The sequence below is a fragment of the Nicotiana sylvestris genome, chromosome 1, assembly GCF_000393655.2.
Source record: "Nicotiana sylvestris chromosome 1, ASM39365v2, whole genome shotgun sequence".
NCBI lineage: Eukaryota > Viridiplantae > Streptophyta > Magnoliopsida > Solanales > Solanaceae > Nicotiana > Nicotiana sylvestris.
In genome coordinates this window covers 187182059-187206635 of record NC_091057.1, presented here as the reverse complement: position 1 = coordinate 187206635, position 24577 = coordinate 187182059, and the positions used below count along the sequence as shown (strand labels likewise).

Here is a 24577-nt window from a genome sequence, read left to right as displayed (position 1 = left end):
CTAGCGCGAAGTCGCGCACGAAGTCGCGCGTTTTTGCTGAGTATTCTGCCTCGCGAGCGAACAAGGGCGTGAACAAGCGCGCGAACTCGCGCGTCTGGAAGGTTTTAAATACTTTAAAGGCAGGAAATAATAGAAATTGAGTCACTTCTCAAGCTTAGGGTTTCCTCTACACCCCAACTCGACCAAGGCATCCAATTGCACACCTAAGGTGAGTTTTTAAGTGTGTTTTCATGGTGATTTCACTTCTCAATCACTAGTTACAACATGATTTTGATTGGGTTTCATAGGATTTCTTCAAAATCTCAAGAACACCCCAAAAGTTGTCTTTCAAGATTTGGTCTACAAGAGATAATCCTACACCCTTAGACTTACATATATGGTGTTATTATGGAATCATGAGTATAAATCAAGTATTACAACTTATGGTATGGTGATTGGAAGCCATAAATTTCCAATTTAAATACATGATCATGGTAGGGATTTAAGGGTGATTATTTGATAGGATTTGTTGGTTGGGTGTGAATGGATGGTCATATACGTGATGTTGAAAGTTATAAATTGGTTAATCATGATGGTAGGATAAATTGTTGATGAATGGTGGTAATTAGATGAACTAATTATATGGTGATGAGATGTAGAGGTTTATGCCTACAAGGTGTTTGATAATATGCCTAAATGGCTTAAGTTATGGAATTTGTTACTAATATTGGTTCCATTGGATATTGCTATTGTAGATTGAAGGTTCTTAGTGTTGTGGATCATTGTAGTATCACTAAGGGGCGACATTGAGGTATGTGAGGCTAACTCTCTATGTTTGAGAATGTTAAAGATCCTCCCTACACTACGTTTCTTTTACGACGTATCAATTGCCTCAGAAATATAGTTAAGCCTAGTTCCTTGAGTAGTTGTAGAGCTTCTATTCTCTAGCTTCATAACTCGTTCATAAATTTCATTCCGAACGATGTGAGCTCAGTTCGTATTCAATATAGACTTGGGTTTGATGTCCCTAAGTCTCAGTATGGCTTACTCAACATGTCATAAACAGTTGAAGTTTCGGTGTTCATAATCAGTTCAAGAATACATATCTCATTTTAGTCCTATTCAGTATTCCAGTATTATATAGCTCAGTATGATTCAGTATTCTAGTATTATGTACTCAGTATGACCCAGTATCATGTAACTCAGCGTGATTCAGTATTTCACTATTATGTATTGCAGTATGATTCTCAGTTCCTGATTTTAAAATCCCTGAATGTTGAACACCTGTATTTGGGCCTGAGGCCGCAGTTTATGATTTATGCATCTTTGGGCCTGAGGCCGCAGTTTATGCTTTATGCATTTTGGACCTGAGGTCGCAGTTATGTATACGTATACTTGGGCCCGAGGTCGCAGTTTGTGCACATATATATATATTGGGCCTGAGGCTGCAGTTTATTATTCAGATAAACAGGTTGTTCATCATTCAGGAGAGGGAGTATTCATATCCTTACTTCCTTTGTTCAGTTCAATTATTAGTTACCATTTAGTTGCCAGTTATCAGTTTAGTTATCAGTTATCAGTTCAGCTATCAATTATCAGTTACCAGTTCAGCTATCAGATATCAGTTCAGTTATCAGTTATCATTTCAATTTCAGTTTCAATAGTTATCATTTCAGTTATCAATTATCAAATCTCAATTATCAGCTTAATTTTAGTTTCAGCATTTATAATTCTTTCTTTCAGTTGCTTTACATACCAGTACAATTCAAATGTACTGACGTCCCTTTTGCCCGGGGCCTGCATTTCACAATGCAGGTAATGATTTACAGGTTGATGATTCTGAGCGCTAGGATTCTCGTACCACCTATTTGGTGATCCCAGTTCTTTCGGGGTATTTTCATTACCTTACAGTCTTCAGTATTTTTTTGTTACAGTCAGTGTTTTCAGTACTTTTTAGAGGCTTCATAGACTAGAGTAACAGTTAGACAAAGTCACGGGCTGTTCATATTAAGCTATGTTGGCTACAAATATGTTTTAGAATTGTATTAGTATTTCCGCACTTTGATTTATATCATCCAGACTTTCAGTATATCAGCATGTGTTAGTTTATCTTCCGCATTTAGTATGTTATGATACCACATGTTGATTCAGCCAGCCAGTTGGTTCGCTCGGTCACATGTAGTCAGGCACCGAGTGTCGTGTTACGTCCAGGCCCAGGTTCGGGGCATGACAATAATATACTGGAATTCAAATTTTTTACATGTGAAATCCAGCATACTGGAGTTCCAGTATATTATGCTGGAACTCCAGTATATTATGCTGGAACTCCAGTATATTATGATGGAGCTCCAGTATATTTATACTGGAGCTCCATCATAATATACTGGAGTTCCAGCGTAATATACTGGTCCAGCATAATATGCTGGAAGTTCATACACAGGTGCTCCAATCTCCAGTATATTATGATGTGTTGTAAAATAGTGGCTATTTTTTATTATATTTGATCGCTCGATCAAAATACTTACAACTGTTAGTCAATATGCATAATTATAGTCGGCTAACTTTTCTGGCAGACATCTTTTTAAGTTAACTTCTCAATTTTCTCCGGCATGTATAACTCACACTACTAGAAATCCGAAAAAAGTGACCACACAAAGCGACCAAAGTTGGTCGCTTATTGGCCAAAAAGCGACCAAAAAGGCCTGGTCGATAGTCCCTTTACCTTAGAGACCAAAGTTGGTTGCTAATTAGCGACCAACTTTGGTCTCTAAGGTAAAAGGACCAAATATTTCTGTAAAGAAAATAGCGACCAATGTTGGTCGCTATATTATTTTAATAATATAATTTTGGCGACCAACATTGGTCTCCACATGTAAATTACGTTTTTTTATTTATTATTAATCATAAAAAAGCGACCAACTTTGGTCCTTAAAGAAAATATTATATTTTAAAATCTGGAAAATAGAGACCAAAGTTGATCGCTTTATTATTAATTTTTATAAAAAAATTTTAAATAAGCGACCATGGTTGGTCGCAAACTTCAAGAATTAATTTTTTTTTAAATTATAAGCGACCAACTTTGGTCGCCATATTTCCAAAAATTATTTTTTTTAAATGAAATAGCAACCAAAGTTGGTCGCTTTTGAGAAATCTGGGTTAAATAGCGACTAAGGTTGGTCGCTATTGCCCAGAAAATTATTTTTTTTAAGTGAAAAGCGACCAACTAGAATCCAAAGTTGGTCGCTTTTCTTGGTATATTTTTGGCAAAAACTGTCTGTTTTGGCAGCTACACCACCTGCCAGCTTACCAAAAATCCTAACAACAACAACAATAAACAACAACAACAACAAAAAGCAACAAAGTATAAAGTTTATTAGAACTAACACATTAAGCTAACAAAACCAAGTTAACGCTTATTACAAGCCCATTCGAAAACTGGTTCTATTGTCTAGTTCAAAGTATATAAAGTACTCAAGGAGTGTTCTTTCAGCATCCTCGTCCGAAAGTTGGATTGCCTCGCCCGATTCATTAGGTGGCTGACTGCGTATGAATTCCCCCACATCAGCTGTGAAGCGAATCTATAAGAAAACTTATATTGAATTAGTATTTCAAAATTTATATAAAAGTAAATCAAAATACTTAATGAAAAGTAAAAAACTTACATGTATAGGTCGAGGCTCGACCCTCGACCCACCTTTCTAGATCAGTCTTTTTCTTCTTCTTTACAATACGAGTCTCATTGAATAGCTCATCTTGCTTCATTGGCATCATAAAGCTGTCTGTGGCTTTGGTGATTATCCTCGTGGTACTATTACTCGGGATGAACTTGGATACAGAGAATAGCTTGGATACAGTACCTGACAGGGTGTGTCTTTGGTCAATTATTATTCTCATTAGCGACAGTGATGATGAGAAGGTAATGGCATGTATTTCAAACAGTGATGGTGTAGGTAGGAATTTAACATTTCCTAAGTAGATAAAAGAAGAGGTTATAGAGGAATTCTCTACTTCATTTTCCAAGATCGGAAAAGAAGTTTAATTGAGAGTGACAAGGTTGATGGTAATGGAAAGTTGTCCGTTGCTCATGGCAGTTCCCATAAAACGGGGATCATAAGACTCTATGATGACAAAGACGAAAGGAAGTTTTATTCTCAACTTTCTTCCAAATCTGATCCATACAAGCTTAATGAGATTGGTGATATTTATTCGCATTCAGACAATGATTTGAGTGACAAAAGTATGGAAATGCTAATAAAAAGAATTAAAGGTAAAACGATTTTCTTGGAAGAGAAGGATGCTGAACTCTGCATGAACGTTTTTCTTGGAAGAGAAGTTTGACCAGTCGCTAATCTGAGTATTTCTTTGACCAAGCAAGTTTGACCAGTCCGGTCAACAGTTTAACGAAATTATTGACCAAGTAGCGACCAGCCTTGGTCGCTAATGTATTTAAAATTATTATTTTATTATTTTCACCAATTTAGCGACCAACGTTGGTCGCTTTTTACGGGAATTCTAGTCGTGTCAGTTTTGATCCATCCGTGACTTAATGAATCTTATGACCAACTAGAACTGTAAATGGTTAGTAATGGGTTAATTTTATTTTTCCTATATTATGTCTTCCACATTTATTAACGAGAAAATTCAACATGGAAAAACAAATATCAACAATAAATTTAAGGTTTATACATATTAAGTTACAAGAAAGTGCTATACTTAACCAAAAAGTCAAAAGTCTAAAACAGCTCGAATTGAAGTCGACTTCACTTCACCATAGTGTTAAATTGAATCATTAGAATTCAGAAGTGTTATATATACAATGCCTAAGGACCAAAAAAAAGAACAAAAAATTAAAGGCAGCAATAGCAAAAGAAGAAGAGAGGAAGGGAGAAGCTTCCCATGTATTAATAGTACTCTAATGTACGAATATATGACGAATAGAATACCAACCCAACTTCTCAAACATGAAAAACAGTTGTAGTATTGTTGAAAATAAATATAAAATTACAGAGGCGCAAAAATTCCGTGTGTCCCGTCAATAATCACGGATACACCGAAGTAACCAGCCTAAAAGAAAATTAAAATAAAGCAAATTTACGAGTACAATTCAACACGCTCAGGATTTAGAAATAATGAAATTAAAAATAAATAAATAAGGTTGCCAGCTATATGTTGATTTGTATGGAAAGTTACGTGTCCAAAGCAGTAAAAGATAATTAACAAAGGCAATATTTGTCATGAAGGGGTCGATACTCATGCGCAAATTGCACAAGTTTTATAAATTACTCTATTTTATGAATTCCCTAATTAATAAGTTAGCTTGACGCAGTCCTAAAAATTTCCTTCAAAGATATGAATGTATTTTGTAATTATGCAAAGTCACTCAAGCTCCACTTTAGGATAACGCACTGTCGCGGTTTTATACTTTTCTTTTTTTTGGATGTGGGTTTAGCTTTTACTCATATAAATAATGTAAAGGATTTCTTCTTTTTTTTATTATACATCTAGCAAGCTAATAATAATAATAATAATAATAATAATAATAATAATAATAATAATTACATAAGCATATAATAGAGAGAGAAGACATCTATTGGTAAACTAACTCATATGTCTGAAGAGTTGTGTCACTTCATAAAGACATAAAGGAGTTCTAATGTTTTTAGGAACTCTTAAGTCCTAAATTATATTAAACCCATTGTTTTTCACCTACAAATTGAAGAATAAAACGAGAACTTAACCATCTCTCTCGAAGAAAAAGGACTCCTAAAGAGAAAGAAGCAAGCAATTATCTTCTACTGGATACGAGAACAATCTTTTATAACTAAGGTGCGATTTAAATAATAAATTTTTTCTTTTTGCAGTCGACGTTCATATATGTGATTTTATTCATGATTAGTGAAACAAATTAATGAAGTAAGACTTCATGAACGCATAAATTGACGTTTCAAGTTGTAGTTTCTCGAAACTTAATTATTGCGCAGTCACACCCTCATCGGTAAAAAGAAGCTTGAGAATGTTTTGTCCTTTCATCTTTTACATAATTTTTTGGTTATACTTCACATAAGAATTTTGGATTAGTAGTTTTAGACAAAGTCATAAGTCTAAATATTAGAGAAGTTGGTCCCACTAGCACTTAGACTAGGGGATAGTTCTATGAAATTCACAAGTGGAGGGTGTAGGATCTTAATTTTACATATATAAACCAGCATGACAAAGTTCCCTTTTACGGCTCTTTTTTTGTATAGTTATCTTAATTATAAGTATTCACACTATTGGCAACCTGCTGGCATATACCACGGAGTCACGGATGCGTGTTTTTCTGTTGCTAACAACAATTATTCATACTTTTACGACGCTTCCTTTGTTTTTCCTTCAATTCACTTCCACCTACCTATATATACAACTCTCTTATCCCTCTGTGCATTTCATATTCTAATATACCAATATATATATACATACATACATCAAAATTCTTCTCCATCAGATACTACTAACTTATTTATTTATTTATTCGTTAATTAAGAATGAGGTTGCTATGGGAAAATGGAAGAAGAGGGTGTTGGTTATTTGCGGTTGTAGCGCTCTACATGCAGACAGTTTGTAGAGTAGTAGTTGCTGAAGATCCATACAGATACTTCGACTGGAGAATCAGTTATGGCGATATATATCCTCTTGGCGTCCGCCAACAGGTACCTACATATATATATATATTCAGGATGTGTTTAGTACGTCGAACGTTAATTTATTTTATCAAAATTCTAATGTTTTATGTTGGATGATGGGCACAGGGAATTCTGATAAATGGACAATTTCCGGGTCCGGATATAATCAGCGTTACGAATGACAACCTTATCATTAACGTCCATAATGACTTGCCTGAGCCATTTCTTCTTACCTGGTATATCTCGTTTTTTTTTTTGTCTGTTTGCATGCATTTACTTAACTGATATAAATTTTCTTTCTTACATTCTAATAATGAGTATATAGCCTAGTACATGTATGGGTCAAAATATGTCTAAGGATGATCGACACGAAGTGATATTATCAAAAGTGACACATAGTTTAGTAGCAGGATCTTTAAAAGAAATATTCTATGTGCTTGCACTTTTAGGGTTAATGGGGGCATGTCCCTTATTGGGGGTAGGTAACATTATCTAATAAGAATACTCTATGAAAAACAACTTTCTCTAGATAAAATACAAGCATTACCTTTCTAAATAGATTCGATCTTCTATTATTCAATACCTTTTCCACCAGATACGAGAAGGGTCCCAATATTCTGATATTTGTCTATTATTTATCATTGTCAGAAGGAGAAATCATATACACCTCATTCTATATTAGGTTAAACATTCTCCTTATTTACTCTAATGCCGTTTATTGTTATTTATTGCGTTATATTCCCTCCTCATTAATGGTCTTAAAACATTGAATGCACCTTGCACTGAATCTTCTTTTATCGATTGCTTTACATTATCCACATTAATCGGTTACAAATCTAAAGTTATTATTATTAACTAGGTTTAACCCCTTATTATATACCTTTAATTGGTTTAATCAAAGATCCATATTTTTTGGTCAAACAAGAGTGTGTAGTTCATCGTTTTTCTCTCTTTTTTATCATCTGTAATAGTATTACACAGTATATATATGGTTAAAAACTTGTTACCTTCTGACCATGCATGAAATAAACTTTTGTTTTTTCAAGAATTCCCTACTTGACCACGACTTAGTTCCAGTAATACGCAACTAATAAATGAAACATATAAATCATTCATTCAGTGATGTGGTTTGTTAGAAAAGTAGTCCAAGACGAAACACCAACAGCATAAATGAAGAAACAAAAGAGAACCACCTTTTCATCTGTCCGTTTATCTCGAATTTTCCTTCAATATCTACTACTCTCCGCGTTTCATATTAGATGAGATATTTTGTTTTTTAGTTTGTTCCAAAATAAATGACACATTTCTAAATTTGGAAATAATTCAACTTTAAACTTTTTATTTTACCCTTAATGAAAAGTTTTTATAACCACACAAATATTATGGCTATACAAAACTTTTACCCATTAAGCTTTTAAGACCACAAGTTTCAAAAGTCTTCTTTTTTTTTTACTTAAACTTCATGCCGAGTCAAACTATCTCATCTAAATACGTGACTTCCTCTTTTTCTTTGGCTTATTGTTGGGTCATTTTCATTCTCCTTCAACTCCCTTCACCTGAATTTTTTTAGTTTTGTTGCTCGTATGGTACGTTAATTAATTTGATCCAATTATCCCAAATGATTTTTTTTTTTTGGATTAGTAGAAAAAGTACTCCCAAAATGCTTAACTTAGACATACCAAAATGCTTAACAAAATTGTATTTGACTTTTCCAAAAAAAATAGGGGAGAAGTTAATTAATGAGTAATAAAGGGATGCCAAGAATGAAAGTCAAAATGGGACAACTATAATAAAATATGTCAAATTATTCAACATAAATAAACATGTTTTAGACCGTCTTTTTTCTTGATAACTAAATCAAGATTCATAAACTTGTATCCGCAGAGAGCACTGATAATATGTTAACAGTGTGTAAATTACTGGAAATTTACAATGCAGGAATGGGCTCCAACAAAGGAAAAATTCGTTTGAAGACGGTGTATATGGAACAACATGTCCCATCCCTCCTGGAAAAAATTTCACATACATAATGCAAGTGAAAGATCAAATAGGAAGTTTCTTCTATTTTCCATCTCTCAAATTCCATAAAGCCGCTGGTGGATTTGGAGGAATTAGGATTCTCAGTAGGCCAAGAATTCCAGTCCCTTTCCCTGAACCTGCTGGAGATTTCACCATTCTTATTGGAGATTGGTACAAAACTAATCACAAGGTAATTAATCCAACATCGTGTTATTTCAGTCTCATTCTTAGCAGAATTACTTATTAATTATCACAAGTAGTGCTGGAAAATGTGCGTGTTAGATCAAACTTATTCGTGTCAATTGTAAAAATACATAAAATCAATAAATGGGTCATGACTTAACCATCCAAAATTTGGTTGTGTCAAAATGGGTTGGCTAAGATGAGTCAAATACTTGGTGCTAATCCAACCCGCCCAATATGATTCAACCTGCCATCCTTTTAACTTTGTTTCTTGAAAAAAATAAGTGAGGACTAATTTTTTTAGCTTTAATTTTCCATAATTACAAAAATTCTCAATCTCCATATTTTATTTTGTATGTTCAGTTTGGGTTACATTTTGAGTTTTTGAAACGATAGTTTGATAGGTCATTTCGGGTTCAGCTTGTTGAGTCAAGTCAAAAGACCAATTACTACATAACCTGTTTAAATTTGGAATAGTTTGGCGGGTTCCTAAAAAATGAGTTTATTTTGTTGCTTATGATGTTGATTTTGGATTTCCAGGCATTACAAACAATTTTAGACCGTGGAAAGATGCTTAAATTCCCTGATGGCATTCAGATCAATGGCCTTGGTCGTGACGGTGCAAAATTCACGGTTGAATCAGGTATACATTATAACAAAATGGACCTGTTTCGTTTTCAAGAACTATTTGTTACAAGTAATAACCTGAAATGGGTAATATTCCTTGCAATTTTCCAGGGAAAACATATAGGTTAAGAATATCCAATGTGGGACTTCAGAATTCATTGAACTTTAGAATTCAGGGACACAAAATGAAGTTGGTTGAAGTTGAAGGAACTCATACAATACAAACTACATTGTCTTCTCTTGATGTACATGTTGGTCAGTCCTACTCAGTGTTGGTCACTGCAGATCAGCCTGCTCAAGACTATTACATTGCTATTTCCAGCCGCTTCACTACTCAAATTCTCAATTCCACAGCCATTCTTCACTACAGCAACTCGAGAAAACCGGTTTCAGGACCACCTCCTCCAGGGCCAACCACTGGCATTTCTTGGTCCTTAAATCAGGCTCGTTCTATCCGGTATGATACCTTTTTTGAATTTTGCATTAAGGTGTGTGATTATCTCAACTAAAAGCTTAAATTGTTAGACAAAAAACACGTTTAATTACTTAACTATAGAATGTCTCAACACGCCCACGCGTGTGGACCTCATTCTTTCAAGGGCCACACATTGATTTTTTTTGGAAGTGAGATTTGAACTCAGGATCTCTGCCTGCTCTGATATCATATTGACTTATGTGATTATCTCATCCACAAGCTTAATGAAGTAATACAAAGTTCTCTCGAAGAACTTAAACTTTTAGATGAGACGATCATGCACTTCAACATTGTTTCAATAATGCGTGTATTTGCTTTATTCTTGACATAGAAGTACAATATGAGACGGATTCTTCTATAATTTCCAGGACAAATCTTACAGCCAGTGGGCCAAGACCAAACCCCCAAGGCTCCTACCATTATGGCCAAATCAATGTCACTAGAACAATAAGACTAGCAAATTCTGCTGGCTTAGTTGATAGAAAACAAAGATATGCAGTTAATGGCGTGTCCTTCATTCCTGCTGATACGCCGCTTAAGCTAGCAGACTATTACAATATCACAGGAGTATTCGAAGTTGGAAGCATCGCTGATCAGCCTACAGGTCGACACATACACCTTGACACGGCAGTTATGGGAGCAGACTACAGAGCATTTGTGGAGATTGTTTTTGAGAACAGAGAGAACATTATGCAAAGCTGGCATCTTGATGGTTACTCTTTCTTTGTCGTCGGGTAATTACTCCTTAACATCTCATTCTATTCATAAAAAGCCACATGCTTTAATTACTTAGTTAAATAATGATGTTTTTTTAATTTTTCACAGAATGGATAAAGGTAGATGGAGTCCTGAGAGTAAAAAACAATATAACCTTATCGACGCAGTTTCACGTTGTACCACACAGGTTAGAATTTAATGATGAACTTATTACCCAATGTCATTTTGCTACTGTTGAATATGAAGTACAAAATGTGATGCCTGGTGAATTTTGGTATTGGCTTTGACAGGTTTATCCAAGATCATGGACAGCAATATATATACCCCTGGATAATGTAGGAATGTGGAACCTGAGGACTCAATTCTGGGCAAGGCAATACCTCGGGCAACAATTTTATCTGCGAGTATATACACCAGTTCAATCATATCGCGACGAATATCCTATTCCAAAGAATGCTTTGCACTGTGGCAAGGCCAGGGGTAGAGCCATAAGAACATAATAGTTCTATCAAGACACCAGGAAGCTGAAGAGGAAGAAGACTGACTTCTCGTCATCTTTTTCTTGCTGCTAATCATTTCCAATTGTTTTACTAATTCAACCCCATTCTTTATTGCTTATTAGGGATGTATTTTGGTTTAGTATTCATATTCCAGTCACTAATTATGTACTATAACAGATGGTTTAAAGTTACCAATTACAATTAACACACTCAGAGAATTTATACATGTCGTTTTCCCCGTTAAGAATCCTAAATTGGTCCATAGCATTGGTCACTGTCACAAATATAATTAAGGGCGTTTTGTTTGACTCCTTTTACGAAGGGGCCCACACGGTGATACAGATTACATGATCATTTCTTGGAAACCTCCCAAACAAATTTTTTTTCTATGAAACAGTGTCTACCGTGTTTATTATCGATTTGTTAAATTGATTCCTGTCACAGGAAGTACATGAATAGACTGATTATATTTACCGTTTTTGAGAGGGCAATTTTATTTTTATGATAGTTTCTGATTATTATTAAATAGGCATGCTTTCTGACTTGTCCCCAATTAAAAACGGTTGTGGTTAAGAATTATTACTCATTGAGCTAGCGACTTACTCCCCGCTTTTTTTTTTACAGAGACAGCAGTCGACGCGAACGAGAATTTTGTTAATTAGAATACACAATTTGATAGTTTCTGGTGAGCCCCGTACTTGTTCGCGTGGGCAAAGAGTTTATTTATTTGTTATCGTCTTTTCTCATGGACTCTTAGAGTCGCTCCATAGTCATTTTTATTAGTGTCATGGGCATTCATTCGTTATATTGGACTAGTTACTAGTATTGTACTTCTTTCCGTATTTTTGATATGAGTTTAGTATTATTATGTTAATAAGGTTGGTAATATTGGTGAAGACTCATTTTTGGTTAGTTGGTAAATATTATGATTGATTTAAGTGAATATGGGTTGGTTGTTATTTGTTTATGAAAAAGAAAATTTTTTGGATAGTCCTAAATAAGGGAAAACTTCGTTCAATTTTCTGTAAAATACCGATGAGGCTTACTTGGGGGCAGTTGCTCTCAAGCGCCGATCATGATCCTAAATTGGGCCGTGACAAAGTTGGTAACAAAGCCCTAGGTTATTCTTGTGACTAATGGAGCACATGTCGGTAGTAGAATCTCAATTATGGTTATGTAGCCAGCCATTCCCATAATCGTGATTCTGCGAAGGCGTGATAGGGTGTGTCTTATTTTTCTTCTTATTCCTCCTTACGTGTGTTGGATTAGTGTCAGATAACTCAATATGTCACCTTTTATCTTGTTCCGATTTGGCTAGGACCAATCATCCAATAATAGAATTTGGCTAAAGGTTCAAAGACACATGTATTGCCGGTGAACAATTAATCATCTCCGAGCAAAGAAAAGTGACAGAACTAATAGAAAGACCAATAAAAAGGGCTATTGTACCGCAACAAGGGGCTTTCATACTCCTAATATGTGTAATAGACTACATTTTAAAAAATAACACTAGTTCACTATTATAACAGTTGAATAGAGTCATCACAAGTTACTTACCATCATGTAATGTAATGGATATAATGGATAAATAAGAGAAGGATGGAAAGAAACTGAAGCTTTAGAGGCCTTAGACACCTAAATTGGTAAAGATTATAAAAAATAAAGATGTATGCTTAATAAAGTTCCTAAAGTTGAAACTGCCAAGTTTAACATTTCTGATAGTTTGGAGGATCCTCAGATAATTTAAGGATTTTTTTTAGCGTTATGGGCTCTAGAATATACTAGCAAAAGGTCTGTTTAGGTAGAGTTTACAGACCGGAGAACTAGCCAATTAGTGGTATAATATCGTATTATTTAGGAACATCGATAGGAGCAACACATTTTACTTGGGAATGAGTTCTCTAAACTATTTATGAATCGCTTCCTTCATGTAAGCCAAAAGCGTGAATCTACTAGGTAAGAAATTGGTTAACATAATAGAAGTACTGATATATGTCATTAGACTTCCTCAGCTTGCTAAATACACGTTATCTAAAGTTTAAGGAATTGTCTAAGGGGTGATTAACTTTTTAAATAAGGCAATAATCTCATATCCGAAGAGTATGATCTATTTTATGGTAATTGAGCTTGCTAAAAGATTGAAAACATGGGTGTGATAGATATGCAACAAAAAATTTATGAGGGAAGCACAAATTGGGGAATTCATTAGGTGAGCATTTTAGAGGGGGTCAAATAATTGGAAATATGGACTATGAGATGTTGAATGATCCCTTTGGGTTTTTACTCATGTGGGAGGATTTAAGTTAACTGAATATATTTAACGAGCTTGCCAAATTTAAGTTGAACATAGGGATATCTTAGTCGACTTGATATTAGTAATATGGGCTACTTGAAATGGATTGGTTATCTTCTTGCCATGCCACCCTCGATTACATGAAAAGGAAGTTGAGTTTGAAATACTGAACTAACCCAATTTTGTCCTAAGAGGAGAACAATTTCCAAAAATAAATAAGGTTATATCATGTATCAAGGCTCAATGTTACTAAAGAAAAATTGTTGGGGTCCTAGCTATGATAAGATACATAAAGAGACAAGACACCTAACTCGGAAAAAGGTACCAATAGCTAGAAAATTCTTTGATATATTTTTGAGAATTTACCAGGACTAGCTAATACGAGAATAGCCTTTGGTATCGATTTGAAACCTAACATGCAACCCATATCGAAACCCCCTATTGTATAAAACCAGTGGAGCTAGATAGAGATAAAGGAATAGTTGCAAGACCTACTGATAAGAATTTTATCAAATCAAGTATATATTCATGGGGTGCGCCAATACTGTTTGCGAAAAAGAAAGACGAGACCAAAAAAAAGAAAGTTGTGCATAAACTACATACTCTTAACAAGGCATAAACATATAATAAATATTCATTGTCTCGTATAGATGGCTTGTTTGATCTGTTACAAAAAAGCCATTGATCTTCAATCTGGCTATCATCAGCTTAGAATAAGAAAGGAATATATTTTTATGTCCGCCTGTAGAACTCGGTACATACATTAAGAGTTACTTGTGATACATTTTAGACTAGTCAATGCTCCAGCTATATTGATGTACATAATGGATAAGGTTTTCAAGTTGGCTTTTTGGAGGAAAAAGAAAATTTCATAGTTCTTAAAAGCGATATTCTTGTATATTCTCGTAACCAGGAAGAACATGAGGATCACTTGAAAAATGTGTTAAAGACGCTGGAGAAAATCAGCTTTTTACCAAGTTCTCGAAGCATGAATTTTGGCTAGACTCAGTGGCATTCCTCGGGCATATTGTAACTAAGGATATGAGTACGGTAGATCCCAATAGGATAGAAGTAGTTAAAAGGTGGCAAGGATCAACTATTTCTATGGAGATTCATAACCTCTTGGGCTAGGGAGGCTACTACAAGATATTTCTATAGAATTATTTATAGTAGCGGCGCCATTTACCAAGTTAACATAGAAAAAAAAACATCAAAGTTTCAATGGACGAAAAAATGTGACCAGAGCTTTTCGAAGCTCAAGACATGCTTGACCACTAACAATATTAGCCTTACCATCATATTCTAGAGGATTTACAGTATTATGTAATGCTTCGAATGTCAGATTAGGATATGTTCTTATGTAGACTGATCATGTGATAGCTTATGCTTCAACACAGCTAAAGAGGTACAATCCCATATATGATTTGAAGATTTCCGTAATTGTATTTCTTTGAAGATTTAGAGACACTACTTGTACCCTGAAACTTGCGAGATTTTATAGACCACAAGAGACTGAAATACGCCTTCTAGCAGAGACATTTGAATTTTTAGCAAGGTAGATAGATAAAACTATTTAATTACTATGATTATTGCACTATTCTATATCATCTCGGAAATGCCATTGTTGTGGCCAACGCATTAGGTAAAAAAAATAAAAATTGTGGGGTAGTTCAGCACATGTAGCTCCTATAGCGAGACTTTTGGCTAAGAATGTGCATAAACTAAATGGTACAAGTGTCAGATTTAGTGTGAAAAATTTCAGAGCCATTGTTGGCTTGTGATCAATTAAAGTCTTCATTAGCAAAATGCATAAAGGCCACTAAATATATAGATGAGCGATTATGTAAATGTCGAGATGAGGTTCTAGCTAGTAAAAGAATGATATAACTATTGACAGAAATTGTATTCTCGACTAGGTGACTAATTATGTGTACTAGATGTAGATGTGTTAAGACGAGTTATTCTTGAAGAGTTCATAATCCTAGATACGTTGTACAACCGGAGTCTAGTAAAATGTACCATGACTAGAAGAAAATTATATTTGTACAAAAAGAAAGGGGGAACATTAACTTAACCTTGTTTCTAAAAGTTTAAACTTGTTAGCATGTCAGCATTTGTGACTCGCATGCACGCTACAATAACTCGAGATTCCAAAGTGAATAAAATAGAATCAAAGTGAATTTTATGACAAAACAACCTTAAACAATTAGAAGTTATAATTATATGTGGGTAATTGAAATTGGCTTACATGGTATGCACACTTTTACCAGTCAAAACTTTACACACTAAGGATAAATATACTCAAATATACATGAATGGAAAATTATCGAACTATACAGGGTCTATTGCCCATCATTTCTGATAGAAGATCATAATTTACTACATGATTTTGACGATCTTTCCAAGAAACATTGGTTACATGAGTAGATAGATCTTAGTACCCTATTTTATCAGCCGACAAGCGGTCAGTCTGAACGTACTATGCAAATCTTGAAGTATATGTAGATAGTTTACATTTTAAGTTTGGAGATAACTTGTACTCTTATATATCTATAGCTGAATTTGCCTACAATGATGGCTTTTAGTCTAGTATTTAGGTGGCATCATATGAAGCCTTGTATAGTATATGATGTTGTTCTCCTATCGGATGATTTGAAACCAATGAGACTAACTTATTAGGACCTCACTTAGTACAAGAAGCTATTGAAAAGGTCCAGTGATCAGATTTCTCATAGCTCATAATAGGCAAAAGTTTTATGCGGATCAGAGGAGAATGGACTTAGTTTTTACAATTGGGGTAGAGTGTCCCTACGAGTTTTCCCTATGAAAGGTGTAATGTGATTAAAAAAAAAAGAGGTAAGTTGAGCCCGAGGTTTAAAGGGTCGTACGAAATACTAGACCAAGTGTGAGTCGTGGCATATTGTTTGGCACTTCCTCCCGAATTGTCTTTCATAAATCAAGTATTTTATGTTTTTGTGCTAAGAAAATGTGGAGCAAGACTCCTATCATGTGATTGAAGTACCGATTATAGAGTTAAATGGAAACTTATTATACGAGGAGTCGGTAGTTATTGTTGATAGAAAAGTAAGAAAGTTGTGGTCAAAACAAATTGTGTTCGTTAAAGTTTTATGGAGGAATCATACCATTGAAGAAGCTACTTGGGAAGTAGAAAAAGATATGCAAACGAAGTATACCCATTTATTTCAGTCTACAGGTACGTACTAGAGTTAAATTCGGGGACCAAATTTCATAAGGTGGGAAGGATGTAATACCCCAATATTTTAAGTGAGGACATATTGGACATTTAGAAAATAATTTAAGTCCAAAGAAAGAAAAAAAGGGAAAAAAACTAATAAAACAAAACAAAAAGAAGAAACCTAGTCAAATTAAAAGAAGGAGCAAAGCCCACTGGAACTAAAAGAAAAGGGAAAAGGGGGAATGCAACAAGCTGCGGCTAAGACAAAGCAAAAAAGGGGGGTTGAAAAATAAGAGGACATCCCCTTTTGGCTAACACTCAACGGAAAAGAAAAAAAACGAAAAGGGGAAAAAGTTTTTTGGTGTTGCCTCGTACAAAATACTGTTTCCATTCAAACCATTGGCATATAATCTTATCTCAACGATAAGCCCCAGGTAATTACATATATTTTCCTTCTTTCTGAAATAATAGTAATTTATATATATGATTCCTCGCGAGACTAAGTAAATATAATGTGAGATTTGATTCTGAGTTAGAAGAGGAGGTTAGGAAACTGAGAGAAATCCATAAGCCTTTTCATGAATTAAGCAGGTATACTATATGGATACGCTAAAAAGTTATTGATTATGGACTAATTGAATTACTCATAGTATGGGTAAACACAATTCAGCAATTATGGTCAAACATGAACCTCTGAGGGTTAATATATTTTAAATTTGTTATGAATTAGTTTAAACTAGAAAATTGACACGAGATTGATATGACATGATTATAGATTGATCGGAGGAAGTTGTACAGATCGCTCGAGGTGGCGAGTTTGGTATTTGACACGAATACTGTGAGTAATAATCGTACCGCAATTTGTATTTTCATAACTTGCATGGTTTATACATTATTTTGAAAATAAATGTGTTACCGAATGTTTGAAATTGCATGTGGGACAAGTCCTTTACTTGATATCGTACTGAATAGTATACTTGAGATGTTTACGATTATTTAATATGTTCTCGCTGTTACTAGACATGTTTTACTATGATTTGAGATATGATTACCGTTACCGAAATTGGATTGCATGATTTGATAAGAATTGAAATGCCCTGTACTATTTTGAAAATGCTTTCATATGAATATTTACTAGTTACGAGAAAAAATATAAATGAGAGGAGATTTTGAAGGATCACGTAGCTAACGGCGGGTGCGTTAGACCTGATGCACCTTGTACATACAGATTACAGATTACAGTTATAGCCCGCGCTAGTGGGAAGGTAGAACTAACATACAGTTACAATTTTCCCTCGAGTAGGGACCTACAAGTTTTATTTGACTCCTTTTACGAAGGGACCCACACAGTGATACAGATTATATGATCCTTTCTTGGAAACCTCCCAAACATAAAGATTTTCTATGAGACAGTGTTTATTATCGATTTGTTAAATTGATTTCTGTCACAGGAAGTATATGAATAGACTGATTATATTTACCATTTTTGAGAGGGCATCTTATTTTTATGATAGTTTCTGATTATTATTAAACAGGCATGCTTTTAACTTGTCCCCAATTAAAAATGGTTGTGGTTAAGAATTATTACTCACTGAGCTAGCGACTCACTCTCGACTTTTTTTTTTACAGAGACAGCAGTTGACGCGAGCGAGAATTTTGTTTATTAGAATACACGATTTGATAGTTCCTGGTGAGCCCTGTGCTTGTTCGTGTAGGCAAAGAGTTTATTTATTTGTTATCGTCTTTTCTTATGAACTCTTAGAGTCGCTATATAGTCATTTTTATAAGTGTCATGGGCATTCATTCGTTATATTGGACTAGTTACTAGTATTGTACTTCTTTCCGTATTTTTGAGATGAGTTTAGTATTATTATGTTGATAAGGTTGGTAATTTGGTGAAGACTCATTTTTTGTTAGTTGGTGAATATTGTGATTGATTTAGGTGAATATGGGTTGGTTGTTATTTGTTTATGAGAAAGGAAAATTTTTGGATAGTCCTAAATAAGGGAAAACTTTGTCTGATTTTCTGTAAAATATCGATAAGGCTTACTTGGGGGCAGTTACTCTCAAGCGCCGGTCATGATCCTAAATTGGGCCGTAACAATTAGGGATGTATTTTGCTTTGGTATTCATATTCCAGTCACTAATTATGTACTGTAACAGATGGTTTAAAGTTACCAATTACAATTAACACACTCAGAGAATTTATACATGTCGTTTTCCCCGTTAAGAATCCTAAATTGGTCCATAGCATTGGTCACTGTCACAAATATAATTAAGGGCGTTTAATACATTTGACCGGTAAATAAAAAAATATATAGTTTATAGACAATATATAAATATAGTTTATAGAAAATATATATATTGTTTGGCTATTATTTTTGGAAGCATATACACTATTAGATTACCCTATAATAATTAGTTGTTGACCTCATCAGGCCAAAATAGTAATTCATCTGCCATTTTGTACTAACACGAAAGTAAGGCCAATTTTAACTAATAGGTCGTTGGTCAAGTTTCTAAAATCAGTTTATTTGAAGAGTGCTTTTTTAAAATTATTTTTCAAAAAAAAGTATTTTTGGGAAGAAACAGTTTGTGCTAGCTAATTAATTTAAAAATCACTTTTAAATAGCAATTAGTGTTTGGTCAAGTTTTTAAAATTTATTTCTAATTGTATTTTTCTCAACAGTAAACATCAAACAACAACAACAAACTCAGTGTTTTCTTATAAATGGGGTATACAGAGGGTAGTATGTATGCAGACATTACCCCTACCTTATAAAGATAAAGAAGTTGTTTCTGATAGACTCTCGGCAGTGCTTTCCAACAAACCTAGTGTTTTCCCACTGTTGTATTTATAAATGCTGAATTACAAGAAGGTGCTATACTTATAACCAAAAGGTGAAATTCTAATATAGTTTTTTTTCTCACTTCATATTGAAATGCCCAAGAAAATTAAAAAAGAACAGAAATTAATTAAAGACACCAATAGCGAAAGGGAAAGAAGGAAGAAGCTTCCCATGTTTTATTTGACTTACATCAATTGTATGACCAAACCAAAACATGAAAGGCAGTTGTAAGGTTGTCCAAAATAAATAAAAATTACGGAAACGCACAAAAATTCCGTGTGTCCCGTCAATAATCACGGATATACCGAAGTTTCCACCCTAAATCAAAATAAAATAGAATCAAATTTACGAATACAATCAACGCGGTGTAGGACTAGAAACTAGAAAAAATGAAAATAAAAAAAGTTGCCAGCCTTTTTGTGTTTTTTTTAATTGATAATAACGTGTTCAGACAATAATATAAGATTAGAAAAGCAATATTTGTCTCTAAAGACTATGACCATGCGCAAATTGCATCTATCTCCTATTTTATGATTTTTATTTAGTTCATACTTAAGTAATAAGAATTTTTAATGCGTAAATTGAAATTTTAAGAAATATTTACATGGTATAATAAGAAGAATTAATTACCCGGGAATTATTATGTGCTCACGTCCTCATAGGTACGGCTCACATACATTAAGAAGTTTGAGAGTATATTATGTCCCTTTTTACCTAATCTTTTGGTTAGAATTACAGAGACTTATATATTTACCAGAATATGCATGAGCTAAGAATTTAAATTGGCTGATTAATTTTAGACAGTTTAATTAACATATACTAGGAGTATGGGTGTACGAAAAAAACTGATAATCCGAGTCAAATCGGCAAAGAAAATCCGATGTGGTTTTGTTTGCTTTGGTTTAGTATTGAAAAACAAAACCCCGACCATAATTGATTTGGTTTGGTTTTAACTAAAGAAAGTCAAATCAAAACCAAACCAATCCGACATTAGATTTATACAATTTTAAAAAATATTTTATACAACAACATACCTAGTATAATCCCATGAGTGGGGTTTGGAGAAGGTAGTGTGTACGCAAACTTTACCCCTACTTGGAGAGGTAGAGAGGTTGTTTCCAATAGACCCAAAAAAATTAAAAAATATTTTATACATAAATATATATTGTAATATAATTTATAAATATTTCTTAAACTTTTTCACAATTTTATCTTTTAATGTATTATTTCAAGCTTGGACTTAACATTCTTGAATGGTCCAATAATTTTTATAGCCCATAAATGTAGTAGTAACTCAAATCAATATTGATGCTAACAAAATAAATTCAATTCAGCACTATAAATGACAATAATGTTGGATATATATTTTTAATTTTGCTTTGGTTTATAATAAAAATCCATATCTTATTAGACGTACTTATTTTAGCATGACTGATATAGTACTTTTAGATTATGTTTATTTTATTTTTATTGTGGCTTATTAATTAGCAATATTTATAATTTATGCGATTTTATTATCTTTGTTATTGAATATTTTAGTACAATTATATAACTCATCCCATATTATTACGTTAGTTTCTTAAAAAAAAATTAGTACCATTAATTTGGTTTGATAATTAAAAAATCTAAACCAACCCGACCTATTTCCACCCTGAGTATTTAGTAATGTCCGTCACTATTCACCGGACCATAACTCCGGCGTCCGACAGTGGAAAATTATAAGATTGGTGTCAAAAGAACCTCCTACTCTTTGCGCACAATCCCCAATTGGTTTCATAGTCAAAGTCATAGCCAATTGTTCTAGATCTTAATTTCTTTTTTCGCATGCACTGTAGCATCGAGAATTTCCAGAAATTCAGTTCTTCATCAGATGTTTTGACGAGAATTGAGGCAGCCATGGATGCTGCGAGCTCTCCCCAGCCTTTGGTTGTGGGAGAGACAAATCAAAATACTAATGAAACAAATCCAAACGTGATGCCAAAACAATCCTATGCTGCGCTGATTCAAAAAACGAAATCTGTTGCAACCTCGTCAAAACTGGAGTTAACTCCTGTCCAAATGGTTCGTGGAGAACCAACTGTAGAATTCACAGTCGAAGAGGTGAACACTTTCACCATCGAAGAAGGACTGCATTAGGCAGTAATTCTCAAATTTTCATATGGCAAACCAGATATTCAAGAGTTACGACAGTTAATTCCGAAACAATTCGACGTCAAAGGTTATTGCAACGTTGGACAACTAGAATTTCGTCATATCTTGGTACGTTTTGATCTCTTTGAAGATTATGTTCAGGTTTTGTCAAGATCTACTGGGTATGTAAAGGCGAAGGAAGATGAATTTTTCTTTAGGACGTTTCCATGGACGTTAGGATTCAATCCTCGTGAAGAAACTTCAAGAGCTGTGGCATGGATTTCTTTGCCTGATTTGCCTGCAAATTTTTTCGCAAAGAAATCTTTATTGTCTATAGCTTCAGCAGTAGGGAAATCTCTTGCAATTGATAAAGCGACTCAAGATCGAACAAGACCAAGTACAGCAAGGGTTAAAGTCTTGATTAATTTATTAAACAAACATCCTAAGAGAGTTCGAATAAATATCGTTGACAAGAATTCTGGGAGAATTGTGGAACATTATCAGCAGATAGTGTTTGACAATCTACCAAAATACTGTACTTGTTATAAGCACCAAGGGTATGATGAAAACTCATATCGTAGGAGGATCGAGGATGGTAAGGAAACTGTTGCTCGAGGAGATGTAGTGGAAGGCTTGGGCAGTCTTGACAAATTAGCTGGTGATGCCAGGGATTACCTTAATGCCAAGTGAGCTGTGTAATTGAGGGATCAAGAGGCAAAGAAAAATCCTATAGAAGAGGTGTTGAAGTTGGACAAGGGACCTCTTAAACCCTCTAGAGATGTCCCTGCCTTTACAATATTTGCACGAATGTGTCTAGCTACTGCTGGTGCATTGAAAACTGCTGCAGATCGAGCTATAGGTAATGCACCTCATGTGAATGAAGCAATTGATAGAGCAGCAGGAGATCAGCATGATGCAGGAACTGGTAATATGGATATGGGATCAATGCCTTCGGGTGTTAAATATGGGGTTAAGGCTAATTCACAAAATAATGTTGAAGGTGAGCAACAAAAAAAATATACAGGGCAAATCTCTGACAAAGCAGTAGCTGCCCAGATTTTAGGGAATAACAAAACTGGGAAAAAGAGTTTGTTAATGGAAAATAGTACTGGGAAGGTGTTTGAGGATAGTAAGAGAGGATATATGAACAAAAAGGAGGGAGTTTGGAAGGTCGTAACAGGTAGAAAATCCCCTTCAAAGAAGGAGGCTTCACCAAAAAATCAGACCCAAGATTTTCGACGAAATGACCTCGGCAATGGCTCCAGCTCAAATTCATTCGAAATTCTTATTGCTGCTGGAGATTCAGAAATTGTTGCAACAGGAGTAAATGAAAGTGGGACGTGCAAACAAATTGTTCCAATAGCCAATAATGAACAAGAAGGCCCAGGCAGTGTTGATTTTGGAAAAAAGTTGGGTGTTCGACATAAGGATTCAAAGAACAGGTTGGGGGCTGAACTAATTGGTATTCAAGCACACATTTCCAATGCACCTACTCTACATTTCTCCAACCCTAATGTAGAACAAATAATTAAAGATGCACAGAATGAAATGATGTTGAAGTCTACTTTGGTTAAACAGCCCTTGGTCACCTTGAATACCTCCGTATTTGATGTTCCCTCTAAATCAGTGGAATCCTTTGGGGAGTTTGAGGGTGAATCTGGACAGTTAATGCTAGCAACTGGAAACAATAATGATGTTATACAAGCAAAGGTGAGGGAAACGGCTATTAATTACAAGTTTTGGCGTGACCAGCGTGAGGAGGATGATGAAGAACATTTGGGAGATGGCTTTATTGGATACTCATCGGAAGAGGCAGACAAGGAAGAAGATCATTATAGTGCAGGTGAAGAGATTGACTCAACACCATTTTCAAAACCTGAAGGAGCAGCAACTTCCAAAAGCAAACTGAACGTTTATGCTCCAGTTTTTCTGCCCAGAAATTCTCCAGCTGGAAGCTCAAAGCAAGCTGCAGCAACACAAACAAAGCAGGTAGTTCCAGTTGCTAATGATCGAACAGCAGCAGCAGTGATAACTGGATAGCAGCAAATAGTTGAAACCAACCCAATCCTTGATGTAGAGCAGAAGCAGCTTAATCCAAACCCCTCAGCTACAATTCCTACTGATGATCGAGGAGCAACAGTAACACTAAATACTGGACAACAACAACTTGTGACAACCTCCACAGCTTTTTCAGTAGAGGAGAGACAACTTTTGGATGCAATGCAACAAAATGATGCGAACGCTCGGAACGATGTAGCTGGAGTTGTTACTGAATCTGGGCAGCAACAGCAACTCATTGCAAACACTGCAGCTGGAGGTGTTACTGAATCTGGCCAGCAATATGTGGTGACAACCAAACCAGGTATAATACAACAGAGGCAACAGGAATATTTGGCTAGCTTTGAATCTGGACAACAACTGCAGAATGCTAACACTACACTCCAACAGCAGCAGCAAATAGGGAACACATCAAGAGCAGTAGTCCTTTCATCAAATTCAAGAGAACAACAATACATTACTGTAAGCAATATGACTGGACAATAACAACAACTTGAAAGCACACCAAGTACTGCAATAATGAACTCAAATGCTGGACAGAAACAACAGGAATCCAGTACTCCTATGATTTCTGAGGAAGATAGAAAACTGCTTGATGCATTGGCAGACTCTACACATCGAAACTCAGTAAGTTCAATGCAAATTGTTAGTACAGGAAATGTGAGTAAAAACAGGAATAAAATGCAAGTCATAAAGCAACATCACAACACGACAGCTTTGGCAAATACACAACAAGGAAATGTTTTGATGACACAGGACCTCGTCGACAACTATCCGCATCCTGTGAATGTGGATAGAGATATGTATGAGGAAGGAGAAGAAGATACTGTTTTGAAAGAATGCCGTGCACATGCATCAAAACAAGGTGATTTATCTCCTATGCATAGCG

General features: G+C 34.8%; 1 protein-coding gene across 1 annotated transcript; it reads left to right on the top strand.

The window, feature by feature from the left end:
• The first annotated feature begins 6408 nt into the window (after positions 1 to 6408).
• On the top strand, positions 6409 to 11388 carry LOC104211549 (L-ascorbate oxidase homolog). The gene is made up of 8 exons (XM_009760621.2): positions 6409 to 6668; positions 6768 to 6877; positions 8580 to 8850; positions 9384 to 9486; positions 9582 to 9927; positions 10314 to 10679; positions 10771 to 10849; positions 10953 to 11388. Exons 1-8 carry the CDS (start codon positions 6504 to 6506, stop codon positions 11160 to 11162), a joined length of 1650 nt encoding a protein of 549 aa, XP_009758923.1. The 5' UTR covers positions 6409 to 6503; the 3' UTR covers positions 11163 to 11388.
• Positions 11389 to 24577: the final 13189 nt, after the last annotated feature.

Bases quoted from the DNA above. Each gene is read 5' to 3' on its own strand.
- LOC104211549 (XM_009760621.2), top strand. From the start codon at position 6,504: ATGAGGTTGCTATGGGAAAATGGAAGAAGAGGGTGTTGGTTATTTGCG. The intron at 6,669-6,767 runs GTACCTACATAT...TGATGGGCACAG, and splicing joins CTCTTGGCGTCCGCCAACAG to GGAATTCTGATAAATGGACA. The intron at 6,878-8,579 runs GTATATCTCGTT...TTTACAATGCAG, and splicing joins GAGCCATTTCTTCTTACCTG to GAATGGGCTCCAACAAAGGA.